Raw genomic sequence first — 27,126 nt, forward strand, 5'->3', positions numbered from 1 at the left:
ATGAACTGTTTGCTCAGCTGATAATTAGTTGAGTTGTGTAAGCAGATATTCAAGGCATATACAGCAGATCAAATATCTCGTGGTTGTTAGCAACTCAAAAAAGTTGAGTTCTTCAGCTTCTTCTTTTCAGCAGGACTATGGGGTGCATATATAAGATACTTACAGTTCGGTAACTGAGAAAAAAATCAAGAAATGTAATTGCATGGAAATACCAAAAAGCAAGGTCATACAGGATGGGACTCAGCTTCCTAAGTATTAGTGTCTAGTCTGTAGGTGCCTGAAGAGGTCCAAAACGTCCACATGTGCTTGATGGATACTACAGAGTAATTATGTGAGACTTGCACTCTGCTGACAAAGCAACTGGAGGCCAGGGGGGTTATTGTAGGGAACTGTACATCTGTTTTCACACAATTACATCCTATTTGAACTGAAAATGTATAAGATATGGTGGAACACTTATTCAAACATCAACCCAATGAGTGAAGAAGAGAATGTTTTTCGAAAATAATGTATATTCCAATGCACAGTTACCTAAACATACACTTCTGTATTAGAATCAAGCATTATCTCCCTAAAAAGAGTCAGTGAGTGCCTAAATATCTGTAAAGTGGTAGAAGTAACACTGTATTAAGGAGAAATAATAGTATTCTCCTGAATATCATTCCTGGGAAGAAAGACTGAGATGTTTCAGTTCAGAGAAGTCATTTAGGATCTTGTAGATAACAATTACCTTGAATATAACTGCGGAATTCATTTAGTAGTCTGAGGGAAATGCTATTTGTTAAACTAATTGGAACTCATGAGTGGCCATTTTCTTTGGATATTTAACTGTGGACACAAAGTAAATTCTTTAAACTGCTTAAGAATCTGCTCCTATAGTTGGATAAGTTCTGAAGATCTTCATTACCAGCAAAAAAATTTTGTGGTGTTTTCACCAAAAAGTGGAAGCATAATAGACTGTGCTACTGTGCTGTCTGTGTGGCTGATTACATAGATGCAGAAAAGCTTGTGCATGATACAAGTCGAGCCTGGTGCAACTTAGGGACCAATGGACAAACTGAAAATTACAGTTCAGAATAACTTTCCATCCGTTTTATACATATACTTTCTTTTGCCTTCACAGTGCACAGTTTTCAGTTTAAACAAATGTTACATGCCACAGTTAGATGGAAGTGAAATTCTTTTGTAAAGCTACCACCATGATTATGAAGAAAGCATATAATATATACCTCTGTTACATGCAATTACATGTTCATATTTAAAAACATAAGGCAACATGTACTAACCAAAGCACTTTATAAAATTGAATACAGATTTCACCTACAAACTCAAATAATTTTTTTCTTGTTTCTGCGCTGAAACACCCTTTTTCTTTTCTCCTTTAATTTCCTTTCATAGAAATTGAGCTATAAAGCCATTAAAATAGGAACTTACAATGGAAATGGTGACAGATCCTTCAATATAGTAGAGTGAAGAGTAAAACTGTAATAAGAACCTGTCAAAACTGCAAATGAAGGAGTCTGAGAGACCAGAAGAGTATAAAAATATGTCCATTTCTAAGTTTTTACACGATGGTATTTTTAAATTTAAGGGCTCTGTGTTTCCATTAATTTCATAGCAAAGTGTGACAGATGAAATGTCTAGGCGTACAGGACAACTACTTCTGAAGTTCAAAGATTTCAGTATTAACCTGAAGGTAGGCAAAAGGAATAGTCTCAGGTTTCCCTTTGTCTCTGTCGAGCAGCACTGTAGCAATCCTATATTAGTATTTGTAATGTAATCTCCCTATATGAGTTCTCTTTCTTTCTTTTCTTTCTTTTCTCTGACTTCTTTCACAGCTGCTGAATGTTAGAGAAACATAACTGAAAGAACACAAAGTAGTGCAAACTTAGGTAAAGAAAAAATTTCAGCAGCCTCATTCACTTCCTTATCTATTATGTTATACACAACTTGAAGACTTTTTCCCCTCCAGTGGATTTATTCTTTATTTAGTACCTATAGATGATGATTCTCACTTAAGTGTACTTTTTAGTGTTTTTCTGTTCTTCATAGGTCAATGTGTGGCTTGAAACTTTATATCCAAATGACTATGAAGGCAGAATTTCCTCATTAATATTTCTCCATGTTTTTAATGCCTGATAGCTTCACAAATATTAATGTCTCCTCATTTTCAGTATACACTAATTCTAGCTGTGACATTTAAAGACTGTCAGAACACTTGCTATTAATATCCAATACTTCATTGTTCAATGTACAGTTTCTACAGGCTTCTCTATGGCTGCAAATCAGTCCCAATGACCTCAAGTGAGGCACACAGTAAATGAAGAACATGTCAAGCATACAGTAACTTCACTATATGGCAATACACAGTGGGCAGGTTTTGTATGAGTAAGTGACATCTCCATTTTATGAATTTTGGTGGCCAAGCAGGTTTGGGGCCAATCTGGATGGAGAATATCATGTGTCATGGAAGAAGCATTTATACTAATTCATTATATGGCCATATTTATTATAGATCAGAGTCTCCCAGCTGATTAACACACTGATCAACTGATACGCACACTGATGGTAGGGAGTAAGCAGAGCCAGACTCTTCTCAGTGGTGCCCAGTGACAGGACAAGACACAATGGGCACAAACTGAAATACAGGCAATTGCATTTAAACATCAATTACATTTAAACATAAGAATATCTTTATCTTTTATTGTAGGGGTCATTAACTGGAATAGGAACAAGTTTCCCAGATAAGATACAGCATCTCCATCCTTGGAGATACTCAAAACCTGACTGGACGTGACCTTGAGCAACCTGTTCTAGTTGACCTTGCTCTGATCAAGGGAGGTTGGACCAGGTGATACCCAGAGGTCCTTGCCTCTCTCAGCTGTTCTGTGATTCCTTGATATCATTTGGAAAAAATGGAATAAAAAGGTTTTACCCATTTGTAATCAATAAAAAAACCACCATGATGTCCACTGCAGGAACAGGAATGTTGAAGTTTGTGTCCTGGCCAAACCCAGGCCAGGCTGCTGCATCCAAAAGATCTAAAATTCCTGCTGCTGCTTAACTAGCAAAAGGTTTCTTCATCTTATCTCCAGAGCTCCTTCAAACAGAAGTGGAATTCAGGAAACTAATTGCTCCATAGGAAAAGTGTCTGAATTGAAGTGGCAGATGGGGTATTTTTACCATTTATTTTCCTCACAGAAATACTTAATATATTTAGGTCCTCAGGCAAAGTTAACCTTGCACCCGGTCCTTGCAATGGCCACAGAGAGACTGGCACTGTTGTTCGCTCATGGTGATCTATTGTGATTCTGACCTTCAGAGACTGTTAATGTTTTTATGCAAAGCTTGTTCTGTCATGTGAAGGAGAAAGCTTAGACTGAGTTGTATGGAAAGGGAGCAGTCAATAAAAGCAGTACTACCAATACATACACATATGTTTAGGCACCACTGTATTTAGAATTTTTTTAGTTTAAATATTAATCTGCACACAAATTGAGATATACAAGAAACATCAATAATATAGGCATTATTATTTGAAAAGCTTCAAAAGGAAAAGGAACAAAAGCAAAATAAAACAGCACAAAATTGGCACTGTAAAAATCCTACTTCCTCAGTTACCCATTTGTTGATTAAATTGTGCTATTTTTTTTTAATTTGTTGGTGGTCTGAATGGAGAAGAAGAAATAGGGACTGAATAGAACTCTTTGCACTGCTAGAGTGCTTTTGGATGATTTTATTTTAACTATAATTAATGGATATATAATGGAAATAATGAGTTAGAGTGAAAATTCAATATGTTTAATGAGAAGTATATTTTAGATGTAGGAGAAAGAACTAAAACAGATGAACAAAGATTTATAATGCTTTTTAATACCTATGACTCCTCAAACATACCTGTTTAAACAGCAGCTGTAGTCACTACTACAGAGCAATCTGTACAAGAAAGGCAGGTGACTTTAAGAAAGTGATGAAACAGAGATTACAGTTCATAGAGTAATGGCTGATGAAAATTTGTGCAGTAGTAAGTCATTAGAAAATACCTGTAATTTATAGAAGCCTGAACACAGGAACTGAATTTACGGTAAATGCTTGTCCATAATTTAATCATTGACTTTTATCAACATTACTCATGATTTATATTAATATAACTGACAGCAGATTCCTCTATTTTACTGTGTCTTCTAAAGTTTACTATCTGCCTAAAATAATGTTTTTAAATATAATTTTTGTTGTTTTTTTTAATCTTGATACATAGGTTTAAAAAAATTTTTAGTTAGAAACAGTTTCCTGACTGGCTTTCTGATCTGAATAGTCTGGGTCTGTGTCTTGTTTAGAAGTTGATGCTAAAATAGTAAATGAGGGTTTGATTACAGATTAGGAAGTATCTGACTGGAATATTTCACAAACTTCACAAAAATGTTTGTTGATCACTGTACCCTTGCACAAGGGGCCAATTCTTTCTACTTAGGACCTAAATAAAAGTTTCAACCAAACATTTTATTAAAAGTCAAAGCATAAACTTATTTTTTTCAGACTTGGATCACAATATAATCCACTTCACTATAAAACCAAAACTACTTATGAACTGAAAGATTCAAAAGTTTTTACAAAATTCTTATGGACTAGAAAACTCAATGTTCAAATCAATAACCAGAATACACACTATCACAGGCTGCTGTGACACAGTCATCTATCCTATGAGACAGCAGTGCCCAGAGTCAAGCGCTTAGTAAAAATAGTTAATTTTCATTATTGTGAAATGACTAATGAAAATACGCAGCTTAAATGTGTTTATCTACCTACACAACTTCCATTGATGATGTGTTCAGGTGTGTTCTAGTTCCAAGGCAGAAGTATAAGTATAGCTTTTTTTTCACCCCTCCTCTTAACTTTTAGGTGAAAATGCTGAGGAACTTACACTTGTTTGAATGTATTAATGACTCACTGAGATAATGATATATGAAAGAGATTTGAATTTCACACGTAGTTCCAGTCAAATGCTTATAGTGATCATTAAATGTCCTGTATTAGTAAACTTCACAGATTACACCCTGTTCTTTGGAATTTTTAATCTTCTGCATAGTAGGTGTCCAATACCATACATTGTATTCCATTAAAATATAGCTTTGGCAGCAGGTCTTGATCTTTACATCTGGTTAATAGAATGAATCGTGGATACTCTGGAATCACTATTAAATAAGTATGTTTCTATAAGAGTACTTTCATCAAATTTAAAACATTTATGAGATAGTAACACTCAGACCGGTACATTTTGTCAGCAAATAGTTGTGAATATCCTACTTTTTTTGCTCTATCTTATAGACTTGTCACTCATTCAGAACCCAGTTCAAAAGAGCTGTTACAATATACAGATTCTTTCCAAGTGGAATCAAATGATCTGACTTCTCAGAATAATAATTTCTTGCCAGGGAGAGCAAACCTAGCATAGATAGACTGTGAATATGAAGACCTTGAGTTGGATAATTTGTTCAAAGGTGAAAACAGACCAAGAGATGGAGTTCATGAAGACTCTTTCCACAGTTATGTTGCCAAGTGAGTGGCTTTAGCCTTTTGAATGAATCTGAAATATTTGAGGCTTTCAGACTGCATTAAATACCAGGAGATAGAGTCAAGGTCTGATTGCAGTGAGACTTGTACACAGCCACGAGTGCCACAGGAACAGCATCAGCTTTCTCAGTTACAAATGGAAATGTCACTTGGGGTATTTCTGTCAACCAGCTTTTGGTTGTATGAACACCTAAGGAGGCAACACAGCTTGGAAGAGATGGACTAGATCATAGCAGACACACTAGTCAAATGGGATTTCTTCTTCTCCGTTGAGGGGAAGGTCTCTTTTGTATTGAGACTTTTCTAACAGATGTGGCTAAATGGAGCAAGTTCCTTTTCTGGGCTGGCAGACTTGGCAAAAATAAAACACAACATGCACTTGGTACAAGCACTCTAGAAGAGGAATAAACTGTGGCAGAAAAGAAAAAAAAATATGTTCTGCTGTCCTATCCTTGCCCTTCTGTATTATTTAAACAGAGTGATTTTTTTTTTTAAATCTTTGATGGTTTAACACTCTATGCAAATTCATCACTTGGCAGTTCCTAGTTGTTTTTTGCTGGAAATTTTATCAGTAATCTATGAAGAAAGCCCATTTTTAAAGTATATAGATGTGTTTATCATGTAAGATTATTCCTTTTTTAAAATGTTTTATGCAGTTGCCTTCCAATGGTTCCTTCTCAGAGTGCCCAAAACGTGGAAACACACATACTACCTCCATTGATTTACATTTCCTTTCACAAAATCATGATAGGCTTCCTCTTCTCCTCTTCAAACAGACTCTATTAGGGGAACTAAGGGAACTGAGTTCCCTTTAAAAATATATTCCTCTCACTCCCACCCCTCTATAAACAGTAGATGCAGGAGAACTGCTCTGAATGACACAGGGTACTCCCTGAACAGCTGACTAAAAATTAAGTTGAATGCAACCCAAGCCTTTCAAAGATTGCAAATAGTTCAACCAGCTTTTTATCTTCCATGTTTCTTCATTTCCTTTTCCAGCCTCTGTCAAAATAAGCAAGTATCAAAAGCTGCAAATACCAAAAATGTAGCTCCAGATCTTATTTAGGAGATTTAAACCTCAGAGTTAGGCTATGTTTGGTTAGGCATCAAATAATTACCAAAATGCTTTATTCGTCTTGGATTAAAATGTGATTTACATGTGGTGTTTAGAGAAACCATAGTGACTTTTGTGGAGAAGAGAGGAAAAGATCATGTGGTGAAAACATTTAACTGTGTAGCTACAGCATAAGGCATCAGTCTCAGAATATTTGTTCTTTGTAATATCATTCTGTCATATCTTGTCAATATGTACTATATAACTCATATCCATTACTAAAATGTTGTATATAATGCTTTCAGTCTGCTCTCTGCCCCCAAAAGAGCCAATATGGCATGAAAAGTAACCCATTTTTCCTTCTCAGAAAAAACAAATGGCATGAGATGAAAATAAAATAAAACTCACCTGAATGAAACGGTTTTTGCAGCTAACGAGGACAGATGCGCTCTACTGCTTTCATCAGTATTGCACAAATGAACAAAAGGGTCTTGCTTTTATCTTTTTGACTAATGCCATACAAGTCAGTTGAAGTGGTTCATTCAAATACATTACCAGAAAGAAGATAAGATTGCTCTGTGTACTTCAAGACCATATGCAGGGTGGCAAAACTGTTCTACTGTACAGACGTGCAATCTTGTGAAGTGCAATTACAGCTGGCTTTTAACTTGCAGTGCTCAAACTATGCTTAACATACAGAGCTGGACAGAACTTATCTAATCAACAATATTCTGTTAAACAGATATGCTGCTGAGTACAGAAGTTACTTGTGTAATTAAATCCTATAATGGAATCGTATTTTTCTTCTCTGAATCATTTTAAAGCCATTCTTAGACAGACTTCCATTGTGATCAAGCTGCAAATCTTCCTTATTATAAAATTATTTCAAATTAATAAGCACACTTGATATTTTATGTGGTCTTGACTACTTCAGCCTCTACGCTTTTAATACCCTCATACACTAAATTTGTAGTATCGCTACAGTGCAACTTAAGGATTTTTGAAATGAGTAACAGAAAATAGAGAAAAAAACAAAATAACAACTTTATCTGTTTGCATCTCTGAACAATTTTAAGATTTTTCATTTCAATACTGTAGAAACAATGAAGTCACTAGTGTCAGACAAATCAGCTTGACGAAATAATTATGCCATACCCGTGCTAACATATGCATGTTCTTGTCACTTGCTGTATTTTAATATCACATCACAGAATCAAACATGCAAAAACAATATTTAGTTTACCGAACAGGCTTCTGACCTCTTACTTTCCCTTAGCGCTTTGTCTCCTTTCTTCCAAGTGATAGTTGGCTTTGGGGAGGCTTGTGGCTTGCACTCAATGACAACTTCTTGGCCCTTGGTAATAGTTATTGTTTTCCTCATTTGATTTAGTGGGAAAGTGGGAGCTGAAGCTGTTAAAAAGAAGTATGTTAACTCTACAGAGAACAATCACAGCTTCCTGTTTCATTACATTCTAATAGAAAATTAGAATAATAGATTTGGTTTTGGGGATAGAAACACTGGTTTTAGCTTTGAAATTATTACACCACAGATTAGATGGTATTTTAGAAAATATTTGAAACCATGAGCAAAGACTAGATGACAGGTCTATAACTTAATCCAGTTATGAACTAGTGAGATGTCCTTCACATCAGCATACAAAAGTAAGATTGCTTGTAAAATTCAACATCTTTAGAAATTAGGTATTACAGTTGGTTTAGTGGTGTAGCACCTTTTTGAAAATTTTTTTGATTTATAGATAACTTGTTAGTAGCAACTAGTTTAAAAGGAAAAGAAGTTTAAATTCCACAACTATCCAAAATGCACTCTCTAGAGTTAATTCTCACAAAAAGTATTACCGTTAGAGAAATTTTATTGCTTTCCCTTTTTATATTTGTCTGAATAGCAGAAATTGAAAAGTTAACACTTCTTAATAGAAGATATTTAATCATGTCTCGTTCTTAGTATTTCACTTTTTAGCTAAGGTAACAAATGTATCACAAAATGACATTATTTACTGTAATTTCACACCAAGAAATGACAGTTGTTCTCAAGTAATATAATTTGTTTGTGTTTTTCTTAAACTGGTTTTGCAAAACCAAAGCCCCCTCTGCAACTATCTCTGCTACACATATAGGAACTATTACACTCCATTGCCTCTAATATGTGGGGATTTCCTGCCATTATTTTGCGTAATTTTCACACCAGAGCTATTTATATGGACAATTTATTCTGTTCTTTTCCCTTTAATAATCCAGAAAATTAAACACAACTGCTTCTTTAATGCAACATTATGGTTAAAATTTAACAGGGGTACAATTTCACAAGTGAGAAAATGAAAGGCTGGTTTTACTGCAGCAACGTATAATGGCCATTTCCAATACTGGAGTATATGAAAGAAGTGTACAACTACCTGATATAATAGGTATATTATAATACCTATTTTATAATAGATATAAAAAATAGAGCAAGAGAACATTGGAACCAACAGGGATCTCTCTGCTGACTGAATCACAAATGACAAGGGAAAGTGATGGAGAGCAACCACTGACTGTGGGCTTTAATTTATGGCTAGACAGAAATATTTTGAAGAGTTATCAATAAAATTCTAATGTTGGCCAGCTAGGAAACAGTAGAAAAGAACTAGATAGAATATTCTTCAGAAGAACCAAATCTTAGCTCAAATGTAGTATATTATTTCAGTAACTTCAGCTTTATTATTCATTTGACTGGGAGTTTACAAGAATGATTCTCAGGTGCAGGTTTTGAAATTTGCAGGGTCTGAGCAGTTCAGAGACCTCTAATCTCTGACATGGCCACTGAATTACTTTGACAGACACCTGTCTTCCGGCTATACCATACTCTAATAAAGCTCATGAGACTCTTACCAGTCTCACTTAAGGCCGTGGAACTCGTCTTACCACTGTTCTCCCATTGTGTGTTACCACAGTTTGCTTTAAGGAAAACTTGAGTGTTGGAAAAACATGCTTCAAGTTTTTCTTCATTAACTCCCCATTCAACTTTTGAATGGTGAAATTTTTATTGTATTTCCAGGTAACACTATGTAGTATATTTGCTTTAATAGGGATGATATTAGCTTAAGTATGTAGCTTCCAGTATTCAATTAGTTCTGGTGACTTCATAGGACATTTTTGCACCTTTAAAACTAAGTTCATGCTTAATTACCTTTGAATAATGGCCTTGGTAGGAATAATAATGTAATTTTTAAAAGAGACTAAAATATATTTGCTTTCTCTAAGTTTCGTTTCCTGCACTTATTTTTGAGGGAGTAAAAAACATTTTTCCATTTATTTGAACTGAAATAGATTTGTATGAGAAATAGTCACAAAATGTAACTGAGTCAGTAATTTATGAAAGAAAATTTTAAGTTAACAGAAGGACCTGTGCTCTTTTAGGCAACAAAGGACCCACTCACACATAAATAAGAAGAATAAAAAGGAACCCACTTTTATCTGCTTTGCTAAGTTTGGACAGGCAGAAACTGCTCCTTATCATAACCGACCAAAACCAAATGTAATTATCAAAGGGAAAAAAAGGAACAGTCTGTTCTTTTTCAATAACACTCACCTAAAATCTTCAGCTCAGCACTGGCATAAATGGTGCCGTACTTATTTTCTGCTAAGCACTGATACATTCCAGCATCTGAGAGATTCACACTGTGGATCATCAGAACACCATTAACCATCTCAATCCTGCTCTGTAATGGAATAAAAAAAAAAAAAAATCTATAAAATGAAACAGGCACTGGGAATTTGCTGTAGTATTAGCTTAAGGCAAAGGGAGAAAAGACATTATTAAACTAAAATAAAACTGAGCAACAAATTTCCTCGGGCTTACTTTTTTCTTGTTATATAAGGAATGACAAAAATAAAGCAGATGGGGGAGGGCAGAAAAAACTCCAAAAATATTTAAAGGTAAATATTTTTCCGTGCAGGTTCACTGTCTCCAAGGGCTTGCTATTGTCTGTTTGCTTGTTTGTCTGTATTACCCTTACATGATTTTCCAAACCAGTTCATCCTGGGAACTTTAATGAAGCAAGAAGTCAGCTGTGGGTGTAACATATCTGATCATCTTCACATTCTAGCAAATGTTTGGTTTCAGTCATGATACTATTCTCATAAAAGTAGATATAAAAGATTGCTTGTGTGAGTAAAAGTGTAAATGTCTAATCACCTTCATCATTAGTGCAAATTCTTTATTTGAAAGGTCCACTAGCAAAAAATAATTACCACAGCTGGAAGAGAAGGGGCATTAATAGTTATTTATGGAAATGTGTAATTCATGGAGCTGTATGATGAATAAGTTGAACTGCTATAAAACATCTCTAGGTTTCATTATTACAGTTGTAGGTTTAATTAAAAATGGATAAAGAATAAAGTGTTTGGGAATGCAGAGGAAACTGTAAAAAACGTTCTCTCTGTTGGAAGCCCCCAGTTTACACTGAAATTTAATTTGAAATTTCAGAGCCTGGTTCAACTAATGGATTGGAAAATCAGAAAACCAAAATGTACAAATGTGTAAGTTGCTTCAATTTCAGGACTAATAGCTCCATCTAAAAAGGCAGAAATGGATAAAGTAAAGGCATATAACCTTATTTCAATGCCTCACAGCTTCAAAAGTAAACTGTGTTTATGTTTCCTTTCTCATTGTTTGCATAATCAGTTGACGTTCACAGATAAAAGCAACATTCACTGAAAAGGAAGATATTACATCTTTTATATTCATAAATACATTCTGTGAATTAATTTACAACTGGAGACATTTTCTCCCAAATTTGGACAGCTTTATTTTAATCTGGAAAAATGCATGAAATAAATGTACAAAACTTTTCTTTGTTTTAAATAATTTGAGACTATAAAAATAGAAAGGTGCTAGGCGAAAACCCACATGGTGTGGACTGATGTGCTGATGATTCAGTGAAAGAAACAGAAAAAAGTGAAGTAGAAGGCAGGCCATGCCATGAGTGGTCTTTTAAAAGGAAAAGAGAACTTTATCTAGATCTAATTCTAAAATATATGGGGTGACTGTAGTTAAAGACTTTACATTCTAGGAGTCTTACATGGAGCATTTTAATGGTCTTGATGGTGAGTCCTGTTACTTGAAGAGAATTATTAGAGTTGAAAAATGATGAAAAAATAATAGTCATTGGTATCTCTTATATTAGCCTGCTAGTGTTTTGAAGAGTATGATTATATACAAACAAAATGTGGTAAATAACATAACATAACATTGAGAGAAATATGAAGGAATCTGATTCAGCAAATACAACACTTCTCTGAGTTGTTACTATCTTTTTATACAGAAAAAAAATACAAATAGCATAATACCACTATCAAAAAAAAAAAAATTTAAACATACTGGAGATTGCTTATATGTACATTATAGTGCAATGGCAGATGCTGTTGCAGACACAGCACAGCACAGAAGGTCCCGTCTCCCAGATATTTCTGAACTACAGAGAATTACTGATGAATGCAATTTTACCTTGCTTGAGGTGGTTCAGAGTGGACACGCATAGAAAGCCTGTCTATACTAACACTTAAGAAACTAACACAGAAAACAGTCATTTCTGAAGTACTTTTCAGTACTTTAACTAACTTTATCTGAATGAAAGGAGAAACATGCAACATACTGGTGACTCCTTGTCTAATGTACCTGTGGCCAGACAGGAACTCCATTCTTCAGCCAATGATACGTGGGCCTTGGCTTTCCAGTGGCTTTACATTCCCATCGGAGCTGATCTCCACTGTCTAATTGAGTATCATTAAGTTTCTCCACCCAATGTGGATAGGCTGCAAGAAAAAAATGCTATGCTATATACGAAGTAAATAAACTGGTAAGTCTTTAGCTGATGTGCAAAGACTATTCAGTTAAAGATCTTAAATTACGGCCTTTACAAAGCTTAGCTTACTCTCAGAAAGAAACACATTTAAACAACCAACCAAAACCAAAAGAGAAAGTAATAAAATTAACAAAACTCTGTAACTTTAAAGGAAATTCTGTAAGGGCACCAGGTGGTGAGCAGTATCATGACCAGGAACAGAAATCTGCCTGATTAAATAAAATCTAATGGATTAAATTACAGTACTATATATTTATGCATTCATTATTACTGAATTTAAGAACATTTGCTTGGTAGTCACAATAGAATATTTAGCAACTTTTCAAGACCTACATTATTTAAATTTTGGTAAGGAAGTCAATCACCATAGACCCTGTTTGATATTGTTTTCTCGGTTCTATAAGGAATCATGATTTATTCAGCTCAGAATGACTGGGCATTTGGTAACATATTTTTATTAAAGTGTCTTGAGTTTAATTCATATTTCAAGGGAGAAAATGCTTTTAATGTTTTTAAACACAAAACCTATGAGATTTCCAGCGTTCATTGGGAACATAAATTTCACAATATGTCAATGTTAAAACAGGTTTTTAAATGTAGGCAGTTGTTAGGTGTATATGTGATCATCAGTACCTAAATTTCATGTAATAATCTCTTAAAAAACAGGGAATATTTTTTGCAGAGAAACAGATCTTTAATGCAGCGGTCAATCAGATAGCTATACATAGGATCTTATAGTTTGGGAAGCTTTGTATGACTCAGTGAGGAACTAAGCATTCATATACAGAAATAAAAATGTGTGCATAAAAGCCAGCTTTTGGGTTTTCATACTGTAGGCATATCAGTTTATACAGCAAAGAGGATGATAGATGGAACTAATTAACTTAATGATATTGAATGCTGGGATTTTTTTTCCAAAGAGTAGTGAATAAGTAGCTAAAAGACGTTCCTTGCTAAAGGAATGTAAAATTCTTCTGCTTGGTATGAATATAAGTCCAGATCTGTCACAAGAAAGTTTCTGCTTCAAATGTCACATAACTGATAATGTACTTAAACATGGGGAACAGAGTTTAAAAATAAATCTTTGACTCTAGCTGGCATTTGACAGGTCACCAATCAAAGACGTGAGAAGATATGAAAAGGGATGACAGGTGACTAACTTCTTCTAGCTTACATCTCGTGCATGGATGATAAAGAAAGAGAATGAGTTGTCTATCATTCCTAAGCAGAGAATAGTTTGCTTCAGAGTCCCTGACCAGACAGTTGTCAGAAGCTGGAAACATATCAGAAAAAGAGTCACTCACTTCCCTTTTAGTAGAGGAAAACAGAGATAAGATTGACCCAACCTCACGCCCAAACCCAAGACCAAAAACATCTGCTCACTTATTCTTCTTATTACAGTCAGGGCAATGCATGACATGTTCCCTATGTGCTCCACTGTGCTGAATCACTTGCTTCTTAAGTTATATCAAAGACTCTCATGAAATCCTCAGAAGCAGTTTGTGGGAGTCCCTGCTCACTTGTTGTCTAACAATTGTCCTAAAAATATAGTTCGATTGCATTGTGTAATTGATGCTGTTGTTTTCTTTTCAAGTGTTTTGGTATGCACAAAGGAAGCATGCTGAGAAGCAGTTGTTTCCTTTGAAAATGAGTACACTAATATGATTTTGGAAGATGTGACAGTTAAACGTAACTAAAAATCCATAAAAGTTAGCCAGCGGTGCCATAAAATCATGCAGTTTCAAAGAGGTTCTACAATGTTCCTATTTATATTTCATTCTATTTATTATTACGCTTTTCTGAAAATTCTATTATATGACCCAAAGCATATTTAGTCTGATTTTACTATGTTGAATTTGATCTCATCATGTTGGATGATGCACCTGTTGGAGCAGATCCAGAGGAGGGGCACTAAATGGGCAGAGGACTGGAACACCCCTCCTATGAAGCCCTGCTGAGAGAGTTGGGCTTGTTCAGCCTGGAGAAGAGAAAGGTCTGGGGAGACCTTATTGCAGCCTTCTAGTACTTGAAAGGTGCTTATAAGAATGATGGGGATAGACTTTTTAGCAAGGCCTGTAGCAATAGGACAACGGTTTTACAGTAAAAGAGGGTAGATTTCAACAAGATCTAAGGAAGAAATTTTTCCCACTGAGGGTGGTGAAACTGGCACAGGTTGCCCAGAGAGGTGGTAGACACTCCATCCCTGAAACATTTAAGGTCACGTTGGATGGGGCTCTGAGCAAGCTGATCTAGCTGAAGATGTCCCTGGTCATTGCAGGGGGGGTTGGACTAGATGACCTTTAAAGGTCCCTTCCAACCCAAACTATTCTATGATTCTATGATTCTATGATTCTAGGAACCAGAGCATTCAGAATTAGAGTGTGCACCTGTTTACACTGAAATAAAACTGTCTCCCCAAGCCTGGCTGCAGAGGTGTTCTCCTCCGTACACAACTGCCATTTCCTACCCTTTGTCTGTGGCTGTCTTGACAGCATAGTCATGGCACGGGTTTCCCTCTGTAACCACAAACCTGCAAATCACAGTCGCACAATCGATTGGTATTAAGGACCTTTTTCCTTTAGTTGGGGTATTTCTACCCTACATTTTCTCCTCATAATCTAAATGGCTTTTGGATCCATAATTTTCGAGCTGTTGGACTCGCCATAAGCCAAGGCAATGACTCAGATTCCTACCCCTTTGAGAACAAGGTAGCAAAGCAATAGGTACATGTACCAGGAATAGAGCTAAATGCATGATTGAGAGAAATATTTTCATCACTTTTCGGCTTCCTTTCCTCTATGTACTCCTTTGCCACAGAGAGTTCCCTCTCTGATCACTAGCAAGGGTCACTCTCCATAATATCAAAATACTTGTTCTTAAACCCTGTCAACAATTAAAAAAGTGAAGTGTTTAATTGGATGTACAACTTCTGACTCAGTGCGTTGTGGGTTTTTTTAACACAAATGTGTTAACAACCTCCTGATATATATGTGGGCAATGAAAACTTCATTCCATAATTGCACTTAGTTTTAGTTAGAAAATGCAAATTCTAAGAAGCATTTAAACAGAATTCAAAATTAACAAGATCTGCTTTCTTTTCTTAAATGTAACATTCATCTTGCAGAAAAATGGGCGTTTGCCTGGTATTTAGCTGTCTGTTGAAGAATTTTGGGGTGAATGTAAGAATAGAAGGATGTGTTTTACTATTCAGTAGTCTTTATGGATATTGTGCCATAGCTTTATGCAGTGCTCCTGAGATTTTAAAATCACCATTCAATCTCTGATTTATTTTATGCTGCATTTCTGCACCTGTTTATTCAACGATGTCAAAATGTTTTACAAACACAAATTGGCAATAAATCTGCAAGCTTACAGGCCAGTTTTTATATCCTTTGTGCAAAATGAAATTCAGATGCAGAAAACTCAGCCTACTTTATTAAATTATTAAGCAACTTTTTGACTGAAAGAAAATTAAGGGCAAAGTTTTGCATAGACAAATGACTCTGGATAGTATCCTAAAATGTGAATGAGTACAGAGTTCAGGGTGAAAAAAAAAATTTCTGGACACAAGGCCAACTGGGAGGTATATAGTAGAAAAATAGGTAGCTATCAGAGTGAGAAAGATAAGGTAGCAAATTTAAACTGAAGGTGCAATTCTGACCACAAAATTCTCTTCCTCTCTATCTACTTTTACTGCATGGGGCTAAACCATAGTGGCACCAGTAGATTTTCTTCCATACAGTTTTTATAAGGAAATCATTTAAATGGTTTTTAAAATCAGGATGCTCCTTTACACTGCCTTACAGAATATTCCCACCCTCAGCTGCTTGTTCCATGCCTGTGTTATGGCCAAATTCACCCCCTGCTTTGGCAGCAGTGCTGCTTGTGGGGCACTCCTGTGAGCAGAATCAGGGAACTGATCCAGTGTATTGGGTTTGCGTGGCAAAGTTTTGGTAGCAGGGGGGTGCAGGGGTGGCTTCTGTGAGAAGCTGCTAGAAGCTTCCCCTGTGTCCGACAGGGCCAATGCAGCCGGACACAAGATGGACCCACCACTGGCCAAGGCGGAGCCCGTCAGTGACAGTGGCAGCACCTCTGGGGGAACTGAGCTAAGAAGGGGGGAAAAAACAGTGCAATGGCAACTGCAGTCAGAAGAGAGGAGTGAGACTATGTGAGAAGAGCAGCCCTGCGCCCCCCAGCCCAGAGCAGGAGGGGCAGGAGGGCTCCAGGCGCCGGGGCAGAGGGTCCCCGGCAGCCCCTGGGGAAGCCCACGGGGAGGCCGGCTGTGCCCCTGCGGCCATGGAGCTCCACGGGGGAGCAGATCTGCACCCGCACCCGGGGAGGGCCCCACGCCGGAGCAGGGGGATGCCCGAAGGAGGCCGTGACCCCGTGGGAAGCCCGCGCTGGGGCCGGCTCCTGGCAGGGCCTGTGGCCCCGTGGGGAGAGAGAGGAGCCCCGGCTGGAGCAGGTTTGCTGGCAGGACCTGGGACCCCGCGGGAGCCAGGCTGGAGCAGCCTGTTCCTGAAGGATGGCACCCGTGGGGGGACCCAGGCTGGAGCAGCCTTTCCTGAAGGACGGCACCCGTGGGGGGCCCAGGCTGGAGCAGCTTGTGAAGAACTGCAGCCCGTGGGAAGGACTCACGCTGGAGAAGTCCGTGGAGGACTGTCTGCCATGGGAGGGACCCCAGGCTGGAGCAGGGCAGAGGGTGAGGAGTCCTTCCCCTGAGGACGAAGGAGCGGCAGAGACCAGGTGTGATGAACTGACCACAACTGACCACAACCCCCATTCCCCGTCCCCCTGCACCGCTCGGGGGGAGGAGGGAGAGAAATGGGGAGTGAAGTTGAGCCCGGGAAGAAGGACAGGTGGGAGGAAGGGGTTTTAGGATTTGGTTTTAGTTCTCATTATCTTACTCTGATTTTGACTGGCAATAAATTGAACTAATTTCCCCTAGCTGAATCTGTTTTTTCTGCGACAGTAATTAGTGAATGATCTCTCCTTGTCCTTACCTCTACCCACGAGTTTTTCATTATACTTTCCTGTGTCCAGCTGAGGAGGGGAGTGATAGAGAGGCTTTGGTGGGCACCTGGCATCCAGCCAAGGTCAACTCACAACACCCTGCTAAAAGAAAAATGGGCAAAAAAGTCTTTTTTGTGGTCTGCTTCACATCACCACCCTCTGCTGAACTGGCACTAGTGAGCAGGTAACCCAGAGGTTCAGAGTGCGAGAGGAGCAGGAATTGCACAAACCAGCGCTTACCATTGGGAAAATGTTGCTAGCCAGGATTTGTGGAGGAACTGTCATTACAAAAGGTTAATGGCAAATTTCTCCACCCAAATTTTAATTTTTGTGCTCTCTTCTCTTAACCAATTTGAGCTTCAATAAAATTTCATGGAACTTTACAGGATGAGCAGAAGTAGGGGAAAGATCACACCTCTCAAAATAGGTTGCAGTGCATATCAGGATGTCTTGCATTATCAAAATTAAGTTTTTAATGCGTTTGTTACTTCTACAGATGAATTTCTACTAAGTGCTGAGACTGCAACAATCTTGAAATTGTCAGTATCCAAAATACCACTTTCTGAACAACATCCGAAGTGCCAGCTGCATCAGGCAGTCACGGTATATCTGGATTGCAGCATCAGGTAAGAAATGAAAAATCACTAGTTTGTGATTAAATGTGACCAGGCAGGCAGACTGGGTGTCCTGGGCTCTCTCCAAAATACTCTGTGGTGACCCAGATCAGATGCAACTGACAAAATGAAGAAGATTCAAACAGACAGCAAGTGAGTTCCTACAGAGATATGTAAATTGTGAGACCGCAGTATGACACAGCTGATCCTACAGCAAGCTCTGAAATTCTACAAGAAACCTCTGGTAAGGAATGATGGCCTACATTTGAATTTCTGAGCCAAAATAATCATCGTCTCCTGGAGGAATAAGATGTCAGCGAAAAGACGATGATCTTAAAGGTAAATAATTCATATTGACTGTTGTTACGAATAAGAGGTACAGGGGGAAATGCTGTTCCAAGTGACACCCCCAAATCCTGCCATATCAGCTGTCAGCAAAGGAAACTGAGAATTTTGTAAAGTAACATTTGGCTAAACTTTGTGCTCCTAAAAACCTTCTGACCCAAACACCTGGGGTAGGGTTTGGGTGGAAACCCCTGGAAAGGGTTGTCAAGGTTTGTAGGCAAGTGAGACACTAATGCTGTCTTCAGGAGCACTGAAGGCTGCGAGGGGATCAGTGGGGAGTATTTCATCTGAGGCCAAGAAAAGGCACTTGTAATGAGCTGGTAACAGTTTGTGCTTCTCGTTCTGTTGTACTGGAGGTCGCTGCCAGTCTCCTCCATCTGGAAGCCTGCTCCTACCTGCTCTGACTTCACTCCCTGCTAATGCAGGTAGGTGAAACTCTGACTCAGATCTGGTTTTGACTTATCTCTAAGATAGTCTAAATATAATAACAGACTTAAGGGTAACAATAATATACTAATCTCACATATCTGTTAATCAGAGGAATGAGACAATCTGAAGTGGACCTCCTTTACATATGTTAAAAGAAGTCATTCTAATATAATTGAAAAAAATGATGATTAGCACAAATTATGCACTATCCATAAAGCCTGTGACTGTAAAAAAAATAATTTTGACAATGGCAGAGAACTAAAAATTCATATTTCTATAAGAACAAAGTAGAACAAAACTGACATAGAAAATGTTTTCTATGGACTCCTAGATTTGAGTAACATCTTTATTTCTGCTCAGAACAAATATGTGTCCCGGCTAATGAGAGAGGCAGAGTTGTGTAGGACCATACATCATGTTTGCTGTGATTTTCTGTCACAGGTCTGCAGGGTGCTCTTGAGGAAATAAATTCATTTTCCAGCATCTTAGTTTCCCTCCTGAAGAGCACCTTTTACATTCCTTTAATGCTGAAAGAGGGAAGCAGAGATAATTGTAACACCTTTATAAGGTACCTTGGCATCTAGTAGTTTCAACCGCTCTAGAAAACAGCTAGTAAGTGTATGAGCTGGGGTATACCTTATAACTCAAATTAAATTTATTTGAATTTCAGACATTTTAAGAAATGTTGTTGAAAAAGACCAGACATGCTGCTAAATACCCCTGGTCCCCAGGTTCTCAGCAGGAGCTTCTATACTTTCATGGAAATAATTGAATTTGTAATACTGGAGAAATATTGCTGGGGTATTGGCACAGTAGGAGACATCAAGCGGTTCCTGGACTTCCACTGCTGTTTTCAGTAAAAGCCTTATAAAACTTTGCTGCAAGTGCAGTATGGATGGCATATCCAAAACCAAAGGTGCAAAATACTATTTTTGCCATCTCATATTTTCTCCAGCATCTACCAAAGAAAATTGAAGACAAAACCCTGCCCTTGGCTCTAGATAGATGAGAACAAAAAGCAAAGAGAGAAGCAGCATCCAGAGATATGCTGATACTCACTGAAAACAAGGGAGCTAAGATAAAGACATTGGAAAGCTGGAGGAGACAGGAAAGTTGATTGTGGACCTGGAAATATCGACATATGTGGAAAATAAACTAAATATATGATGCCATTTTACAGTTATTTGATGAAAGTCTGTAACATAGACGGAGAACTGTGTATAGTTAGTAATGGGGAGAAAGCACTAGGAGCCATGGCAGAAATCAAGAAAAAAAAAAATTGATTAACAGGAGATACTCCGTCTTAAAGGTACCTATTAGCCTGAGGATCTGTCTAAACTGCAGCAGTTGGAATTCCACTGACTGCGATATTTGAAGACAGAAAACAATGAAGAGTCTGAAAGATTTATTGCGTGATCTCCCGCAGTAGACCTTTCCTGCTAAGTATTTAAGGTTGTAGGTTTTATGGAATGATATAGTAAGTGATGTAGCTTTACTTGGTAAGAAATAGGTGGGACTCAAGCATACATTCAATGTAAGGAAAACTTTGACTTGTAAGTATTTAAGGGCATGTCTTATATAGACTTTTGTTTCTAGCCTCCAGGATGCAGCAACAATATGTTATAAAATTATTTATTTTTACTAAATATTTTTAATTTCAGGTTGTGTTTTTTCTTTTCAATATGATGCATGATTCATTTTTTTTTATGCTCACTCAAAAAACTTTCAGAACTACCAATCTTAGAGAGAAAATGTTCAGCACTTTCTGAAAAGCAGAACCTTCAGAAATTGTGCATGCCTAGATAGAGAATTTTCTACAAAAACAGAAACACTTCTCCAGCTCTGATCCCTGTACAATGAATTTGACAAAACTCAACACCCAGGTATGGTAGGGGTGAAACATTAATAAAACTGTATAAAACTCCTAAGACATTTCTAATATTGTTTTCTGACAGATACCTCATGCTTAGGTTGCATGTCATTGTTATATATCATATCAGGCAGGGGAAAAATAAGAAATTTTTAAAATTATAGCACTACTCTTCAAAAAAAACCCTCCAAACCTCATAACATAAAACATGAGATTGAATTTAAGCCAGTTTTTGAGACGTCAACTTTAATTATATTTTAGACCTTAATACATTACTAAGGAATAAGAATACATAGGTTAATTAAATACTAATTTTATTTTGGAATAAAGATATTTTAATTTTACCAGATCTTAGCATCCTTCATATGTAGTTAAAGCCTGATGTGTGGACAAAGCATTGCTGGATAACACTGTGCGCAGTTACACTTACTGTACACTTGTAGTTGTCCTCTGAAGACATTTCTTCCACGAGAGTTTTCAGCCTTACATTCGTACATTCCCGCGTCCTCTAGCTGCACATTGGGTATTTCAAGCACAGCTTGGGATTTTCTCAGGCGGGCTTTACTTGGATTATGACCATTAACTTTCTTCCAAGAGATTGTTGGAACAGGGCTGAAATATTTAGTAAAATTACTGTTAGCACTTTTCCACTATTGAGAATATAGATTCTGTTATCTGGTAGTTTAAACACTTAATAATCTAAGGAGCAATAAAATATAACCACAATTAAGGTTCATATAATGCTTGATGTACCTCACTTTCTGTGGGAATCCTTAATAAATGGTTTGCTACATAGAATGTGTCTCTCTCATCCACAAGGGAGGCCAAGTTTTTATTGAGATCAAGTAAATCACTTGAAATACTCTCTGTAGAGCTGCTTTAGGACTCTGTGCTTTGCTCCTGAACGCTTCTACTCGATAGGCAAAAGCAAATAACAACTTCGAAACCTGGATGAATTTAGCAAATTCTAACACATCCCAGTTTTCCTGCACGGAAACTGCAGTTCAGGAGATCAGTAACTGATAACAGCCATGTAGGTGGGGAGTTTCAGTACCACTCTGGCTTGGATAAATTAAGGTGACCAAAGGTTTGGAGACCTTTTCTGTTGCAATATTCTTTAAGTTACAAAACTGGTTGTGTAAGAAGTATGTATTAACGGCACTACTGCTTCTGGCTCACAGCATTACAGGTTTACTCATGAGAGTGGAAGGGCTTTTCACTATAGCTTGCTGTTCCACACAGGCCTATGCAGAAACTGTGTCATTCATACTGAAGGAAGAAATGTATTAGACAGTTTTTTGTACTCATTCACTTTTCTTTTTAGCTCTGGCACTCATCAGTCATTGTGCATCCATTGATCTTCTTGGTACAGACAAACATCTGTCTAAATATGGCAGATACTTAAGGGGGAAGAAAAAACAAAAGAAAAAAAAAGAACTGTAATTATAAAATATTTGATTGTGAGCTGAAAACTAGACTTCTCCAGGTAGTCCAAAAGAAGCTTGGAGGACATCATAAAAGAAAATGTAACTGTTACATTCTGATACTATCTCAAAAAATATTTTGTATTTATTTGAATTGCTTTCAAGTCTAAGCTTAGATGCGAACGCAGTTGGATCTTGTGTCAGTTTAGATGGGGAAAAATACTTCATGGCACAGATTGAAATTCAAAGTTGCTATTAATTTCTGTCATCATTTGCTAACTTCCACCTGCTGTAACTATATGAAGTTGATTAAAAAATAACTTTTCCCCTCAGTGTTTCAGGGTGTCCGATTTGAGACAACAAATACAGACTGGGCAGCAAACCATGGGTAAAGCTCTAGCTATTCTTCAGACAGTTAAATCAGGCTGTGAGTTACTGCAGTTGTACTCAAACTTCTAGACAAGATGCTCCAAATTCTAGTACTTTATAGAGATTCAGAAAATTCCCAGTCTCATAGTTGGAGGTCAAAAGGTTTCTCTAATCTTATTTCCTGAACATCACAAATCACTGAATTTCATTGAGCCTATTAACATAATTACCGTTTCAAAACCAACATATAGTCCCACATGGAATAGTAACCACTATTTATTTGAATATTTCAGAAAGAGAAAATAATTGTTTCCCTTATCAGTTTACAGCATTGATTACATAACCTGAGAAAAGATACTTTATTTGGAGTGTGTGTGGATTCATCTCTGAGGCATAGTCCCTACAATACCTCTCTATTCTTGCAAAATGTTCCTTTATCATTGTCCCCCATGGAAGAATTACATGTATGGAGATCAAATCACCCTTTTTTTTTCCCTTAGTAAACAAAACAGACTGATCTCTTTTCCTTCAACACTTCCAATCATGTATATTTTTTTATTTTTATAGATGGTTATGGATCATATGATAGATGTGGATCATATGACCTCTTGTTTTCCCCTACTCTATCACCATAGAAGCTTGATAGCTTTCTCATTATTAATCTTAAATTACTTTCTTGATGACTGATTTCAAATTTTGGTGTGCTGTAGGTTTGGTTTGAGGACACTTCTATGTAGCTTATATGGGTCTAATTTATAAAGTTTGCTATCTATTAGAAGTTATTTTATATACTTTTCAACTAGAAGATTGAAAGAACTTCCCATTCTTACCTGACACAAGTACTTCAACTTGTTCAATTCTAAATATGAAGAATAAGTAGGATTTTTCTGTCTCTGATGCACTAATAAAATTTATTGTCTTTAGCCCTACCACTTATCATGTTCCTTTCACACTCTTAGCTACATATTTTGCTTTGCTATACTTTGATAGCTATTTGTATATATTAGAAGTAGTACAAATAACAATATTATTTTTTCCCCATTTATTAGCCCTCATATTTTATTTCTAATTGCACACTTAACTTTGATGCTCAAATTTATATTTTCTTGAGTGGCTTTCTGGATATTTTGTAACTCTCTTGTTGTTTTCTGTTCAGCTTAAGTCTAAACTCCTTATATGCTTGTCCTCTTTCTATATAGAATATATTTATGTCAATATTGCTGGCTGCAAAACAGCCACCGTGGCCAGGCAAGTGTTTCATGAATAGTTATTAATCACAACAGAGGTCCTCAGTAGGAATACTTTATGCTGGTACAGTGCAATACTACTGAGCAGCTGCTGTTTTATGAATCAGATACGTGTCCAGGTACACTTTATTTGGCACCATAAAGGTGCCATGCTTATTGCCCATTATTGCTTATTGACCCTTCAGCCCTACTTCCAGTAAAATTAGTGGTAAAAATGCTTTTGCTCTGTTGTCATGGAGGAAAACTGGTTCTGCTGAATAGAACTGATAAGTGGAATTTTTCCATAGTGTATATTTCTGAGAAACAATGAAGACATATTAAATCATAAAACTTGTCTCATTGAGCTGCTATGGGATTATTCTGAAATTCATGTATTTAGAAAATTTCCTTTAAATTGCATTTAACTATATTTTTTTTGAAATTCGCTTTCTTGTCTGCAACAGAAAGTAAATGTGTATAATATGGCAAATATAGAGGAAACTTGTTCTCTGAGTCATTAGGAAACATATTTTAAAAAACTCACTTTTTTCTTCATCAGTCTGAGGCAGTAAATGGCGTTTTTCAAGGAGATAAAGTTACTTTTGCTATGTAGATTTAATGATTTCAAAGGAAAGTACTCCCCAACTGCAAATCACTATTTGCAGACAACTTATAGTTCTGTTTAATGTAGCTTATTTTCCTTGCATAGCTTACAAGCGAGGCATGAATTTTACTTCTGAAATAAAAATATATCTATACCTATTTTTCCTCTGTGACTTGTGTAAGAAGGAAATGAAATATATGAGTGAGATTGTGAAGGAATAAAATTGTGTGATTGTTCTAGAAAACTCATAAAATCCACCATAAAAGCTAACTAACATATGCATGTATTTTCATCTTTTCAAATGATCCATAGCTTTTTAAAAAAGAGAGCAACAGCAGAAGTATCTCTGACATTAATGTGAGTTTAATGTAATATGCATAATTGTTAAATTTTATAATCATTATAATCCATTTTTATTTTGGTCTCAGCAGATATCTGTGGGAATATAATTTCCTTGTTTATTATAACCCTGTTCACATTCAACTCCTATGAGTAACTTTATACAAATTTCGATTGAGTTCAGAGATAAGATTTCTCCTCACTTTTGGAAATAATCTGTTGAATACTACTGGAAAATCTTAGCACCACTGAGAAAAAAAATCTTACTTGATTTCAGAAATACCATCATGAAACTTCTCATTCATCTGAGCTGAAATAAAAGTTCTATGAGGTCACTGGTGAGTGTGATGGGCATTATTGTGGGTTTGTTCCCTTCGAATTTGAAGAAGATACAAATTATAGTTTTACATTTACATCTAGAAGAGATTATAAGAGTCAGTTTTCAACAGTCTATTATCTGGGACACATGCTATTGAATTTGTTGATAATTCTTCACAAGTTTCATTGGAAATAAAAATGTTTTGAAAAAAACTATTGGAAGTAATTTTACTTTTTTTTTCAATTTCATCTGAAAAAGAATTTAATTAGATCTATAAAACATATTTTTATTTCAGGAAAAGGGTGAGATGGAAATAAGACTTATGTCTGAATTTTAAAATACCTTTTCCACGGATCTGAGCTCCTAGTTTTTCAGCAATATCTTAAATAAGAACGCATAGGTTACTTTTTCTATATTTGGTTGGTACAAAATGATGTGCTCTTTTGAAATATTTTACCTTCTACTGTAATTTCAATTCCTCTCCACACTACTTCTCTTTACCATGCATCATTGTTCTGAGCTGTGCCTTCAAACCCACGGGTTCACATCATAATATAACTAGAAAACCTCTGCATTCCTGTGCATTTGAGACTAGAAAAAAAACCTTTCTCCTTATGCCCTCCAGCCTTGCAAGTGTGTTAAATATCTTCTAATTATTACAGAATAATTATGTAGGATTAAAATGTCATGGAGTATCATGAAACTCTCTCCATTAGATACTTTCCAAAAACTCTTATCAAGTATTCACATGATTCTACCTTTAGAACATCCCATATAAATCTGTTCTGGTCAGATGCAGAGACTTAGGAGACAAAATAATAACTCTTCCTTTCATTTGGTTATTAGATGACAGTACTCATGAAACACAGCAGCGGCGAGTACTGGTGATTTAAGGATAGAAATAGAATAGAAGGAAATGGTGATGAGTTTGAAGCCCTTGTGCAGGAACAAGTTCAGGTCTGCAAGTCACATCAACGCACACCCATGACTGTACTAAGAAGGTCTCATGCATGTATCTGTGTCATGTACTAATGGGGATGTGCTTTCCTACCATTGCTGGCTTGTTCTTTATGGCCCAGAGCAAGGACAATGTGCCTGCCTGCCTGCATGTCCAGCTCCACGTCATTTTCTTCACACTTTAAGTTCTAACATGTTAAAACATCTCTCATATCTAAAATAGTGCTATGGATAATGATTCATTACCTGTGATGATTCATTATTCATAGTGAATTATACTCCAGAGGCTTTTCTCTGCTGATTGATCAGAGCCTAAACTGTTAGCTCAAACTTGATCCTTAACTGTTAGTTAGCGAAAGTTAGATAACATAACTGACACTTCTGGTGATTTCAAAGATTTATCCGAATTCTTAAATTCAAGATAATCATGAACACAAGGGTCATCTGATTAAGGTGTAATCAAACGAGAGAACAGAAGCTCCACAATAGGTGAGGTATGGATTTCACAAGTAGTGAATGAAGGGGAAAAGCTATTCCGCAACCTTTAGTTTCTCCATTTAAAAATTAGATAAATGTATTTACTTTTAATGAAATCGCAGCAGCTCAGCTAGATGATGAAAAACCTAATGGAAAAGAGCTGAACATCTTCTCCTGTGGATTCAGTGTTCACCACATAGAAAAATTCCATATTATATTTTTGTCATCATAGTATAGCAGATGCTATAGTGTGTGATGGAGGATGTGTTGAGCTATTACAACTGTTAAATAACAACAGAAGTGAGCTCTGTTTTTCCCTCAGCTGCAGTGACACTTTTTTCCTAGTCTCTGTATCACACCCTACCTCAGCTTACTGGCTGTGGACACTCTGAAATAAGTTGACATTCTTCTAAAATGTGTTAAAGACATAACAACAGGTAAATTGTAACCATCCTGTGGCTTGATCAAGGATGATGAGAAGAGAATCTAAAGCAGCTTGAAAAGCAAAATACATGTATGACATCCTCCATGATAAAATGGAGAATAATACATGAAGAATCCACAAATTTCAGTTAGAAGAGGCAAATGCTTTGAAGCAGAAAATTTGCCTGAAAAGGTGACATGTTTTTGGCAGAGGTTCATACAGATTCTCAG

General features: G+C 36.7%; 1 protein-coding gene across 2 annotated transcripts in view; it reads right to left on the reverse strand.

Annotated features, from left to right (window-relative positions):
- Positions 1-27,126, reverse strand: part of CNTN5 (contactin 5) — a gene marked incomplete at both ends in the record, with an annotated part of 389,481 nt that overhangs the window by 121,329 nt on the left and 241,026 nt on the right. For both annotated transcript variants that reach the window (XM_082008944.1, XM_082008943.1), the window contains 4 exons: positions 7,885-8,035; positions 10,212-10,341; positions 12,300-12,436; positions 21,188-21,369. In XM_082008944.1, coding sequence (XP_081865070.1) covers positions 7,885-8,035; positions 10,212-10,341; positions 12,300-12,436; positions 21,188-21,369 — 600 coding nt within the window. The remainder of the gene's footprint in view (positions 1-7,884; positions 8,036-10,211; positions 10,342-12,299; positions 12,437-21,187; positions 21,370-27,126) is intronic.

This window comes from Phaethon aethereus (assembly GCF_964289735.1).
Source record: "Phaethon aethereus genome assembly, chromosome: 1".
Classification (NCBI taxonomy): domain Eukaryota; kingdom Metazoa; phylum Chordata; class Aves; order Phaethontiformes; family Phaethontidae; genus Phaethon; species Phaethon aethereus.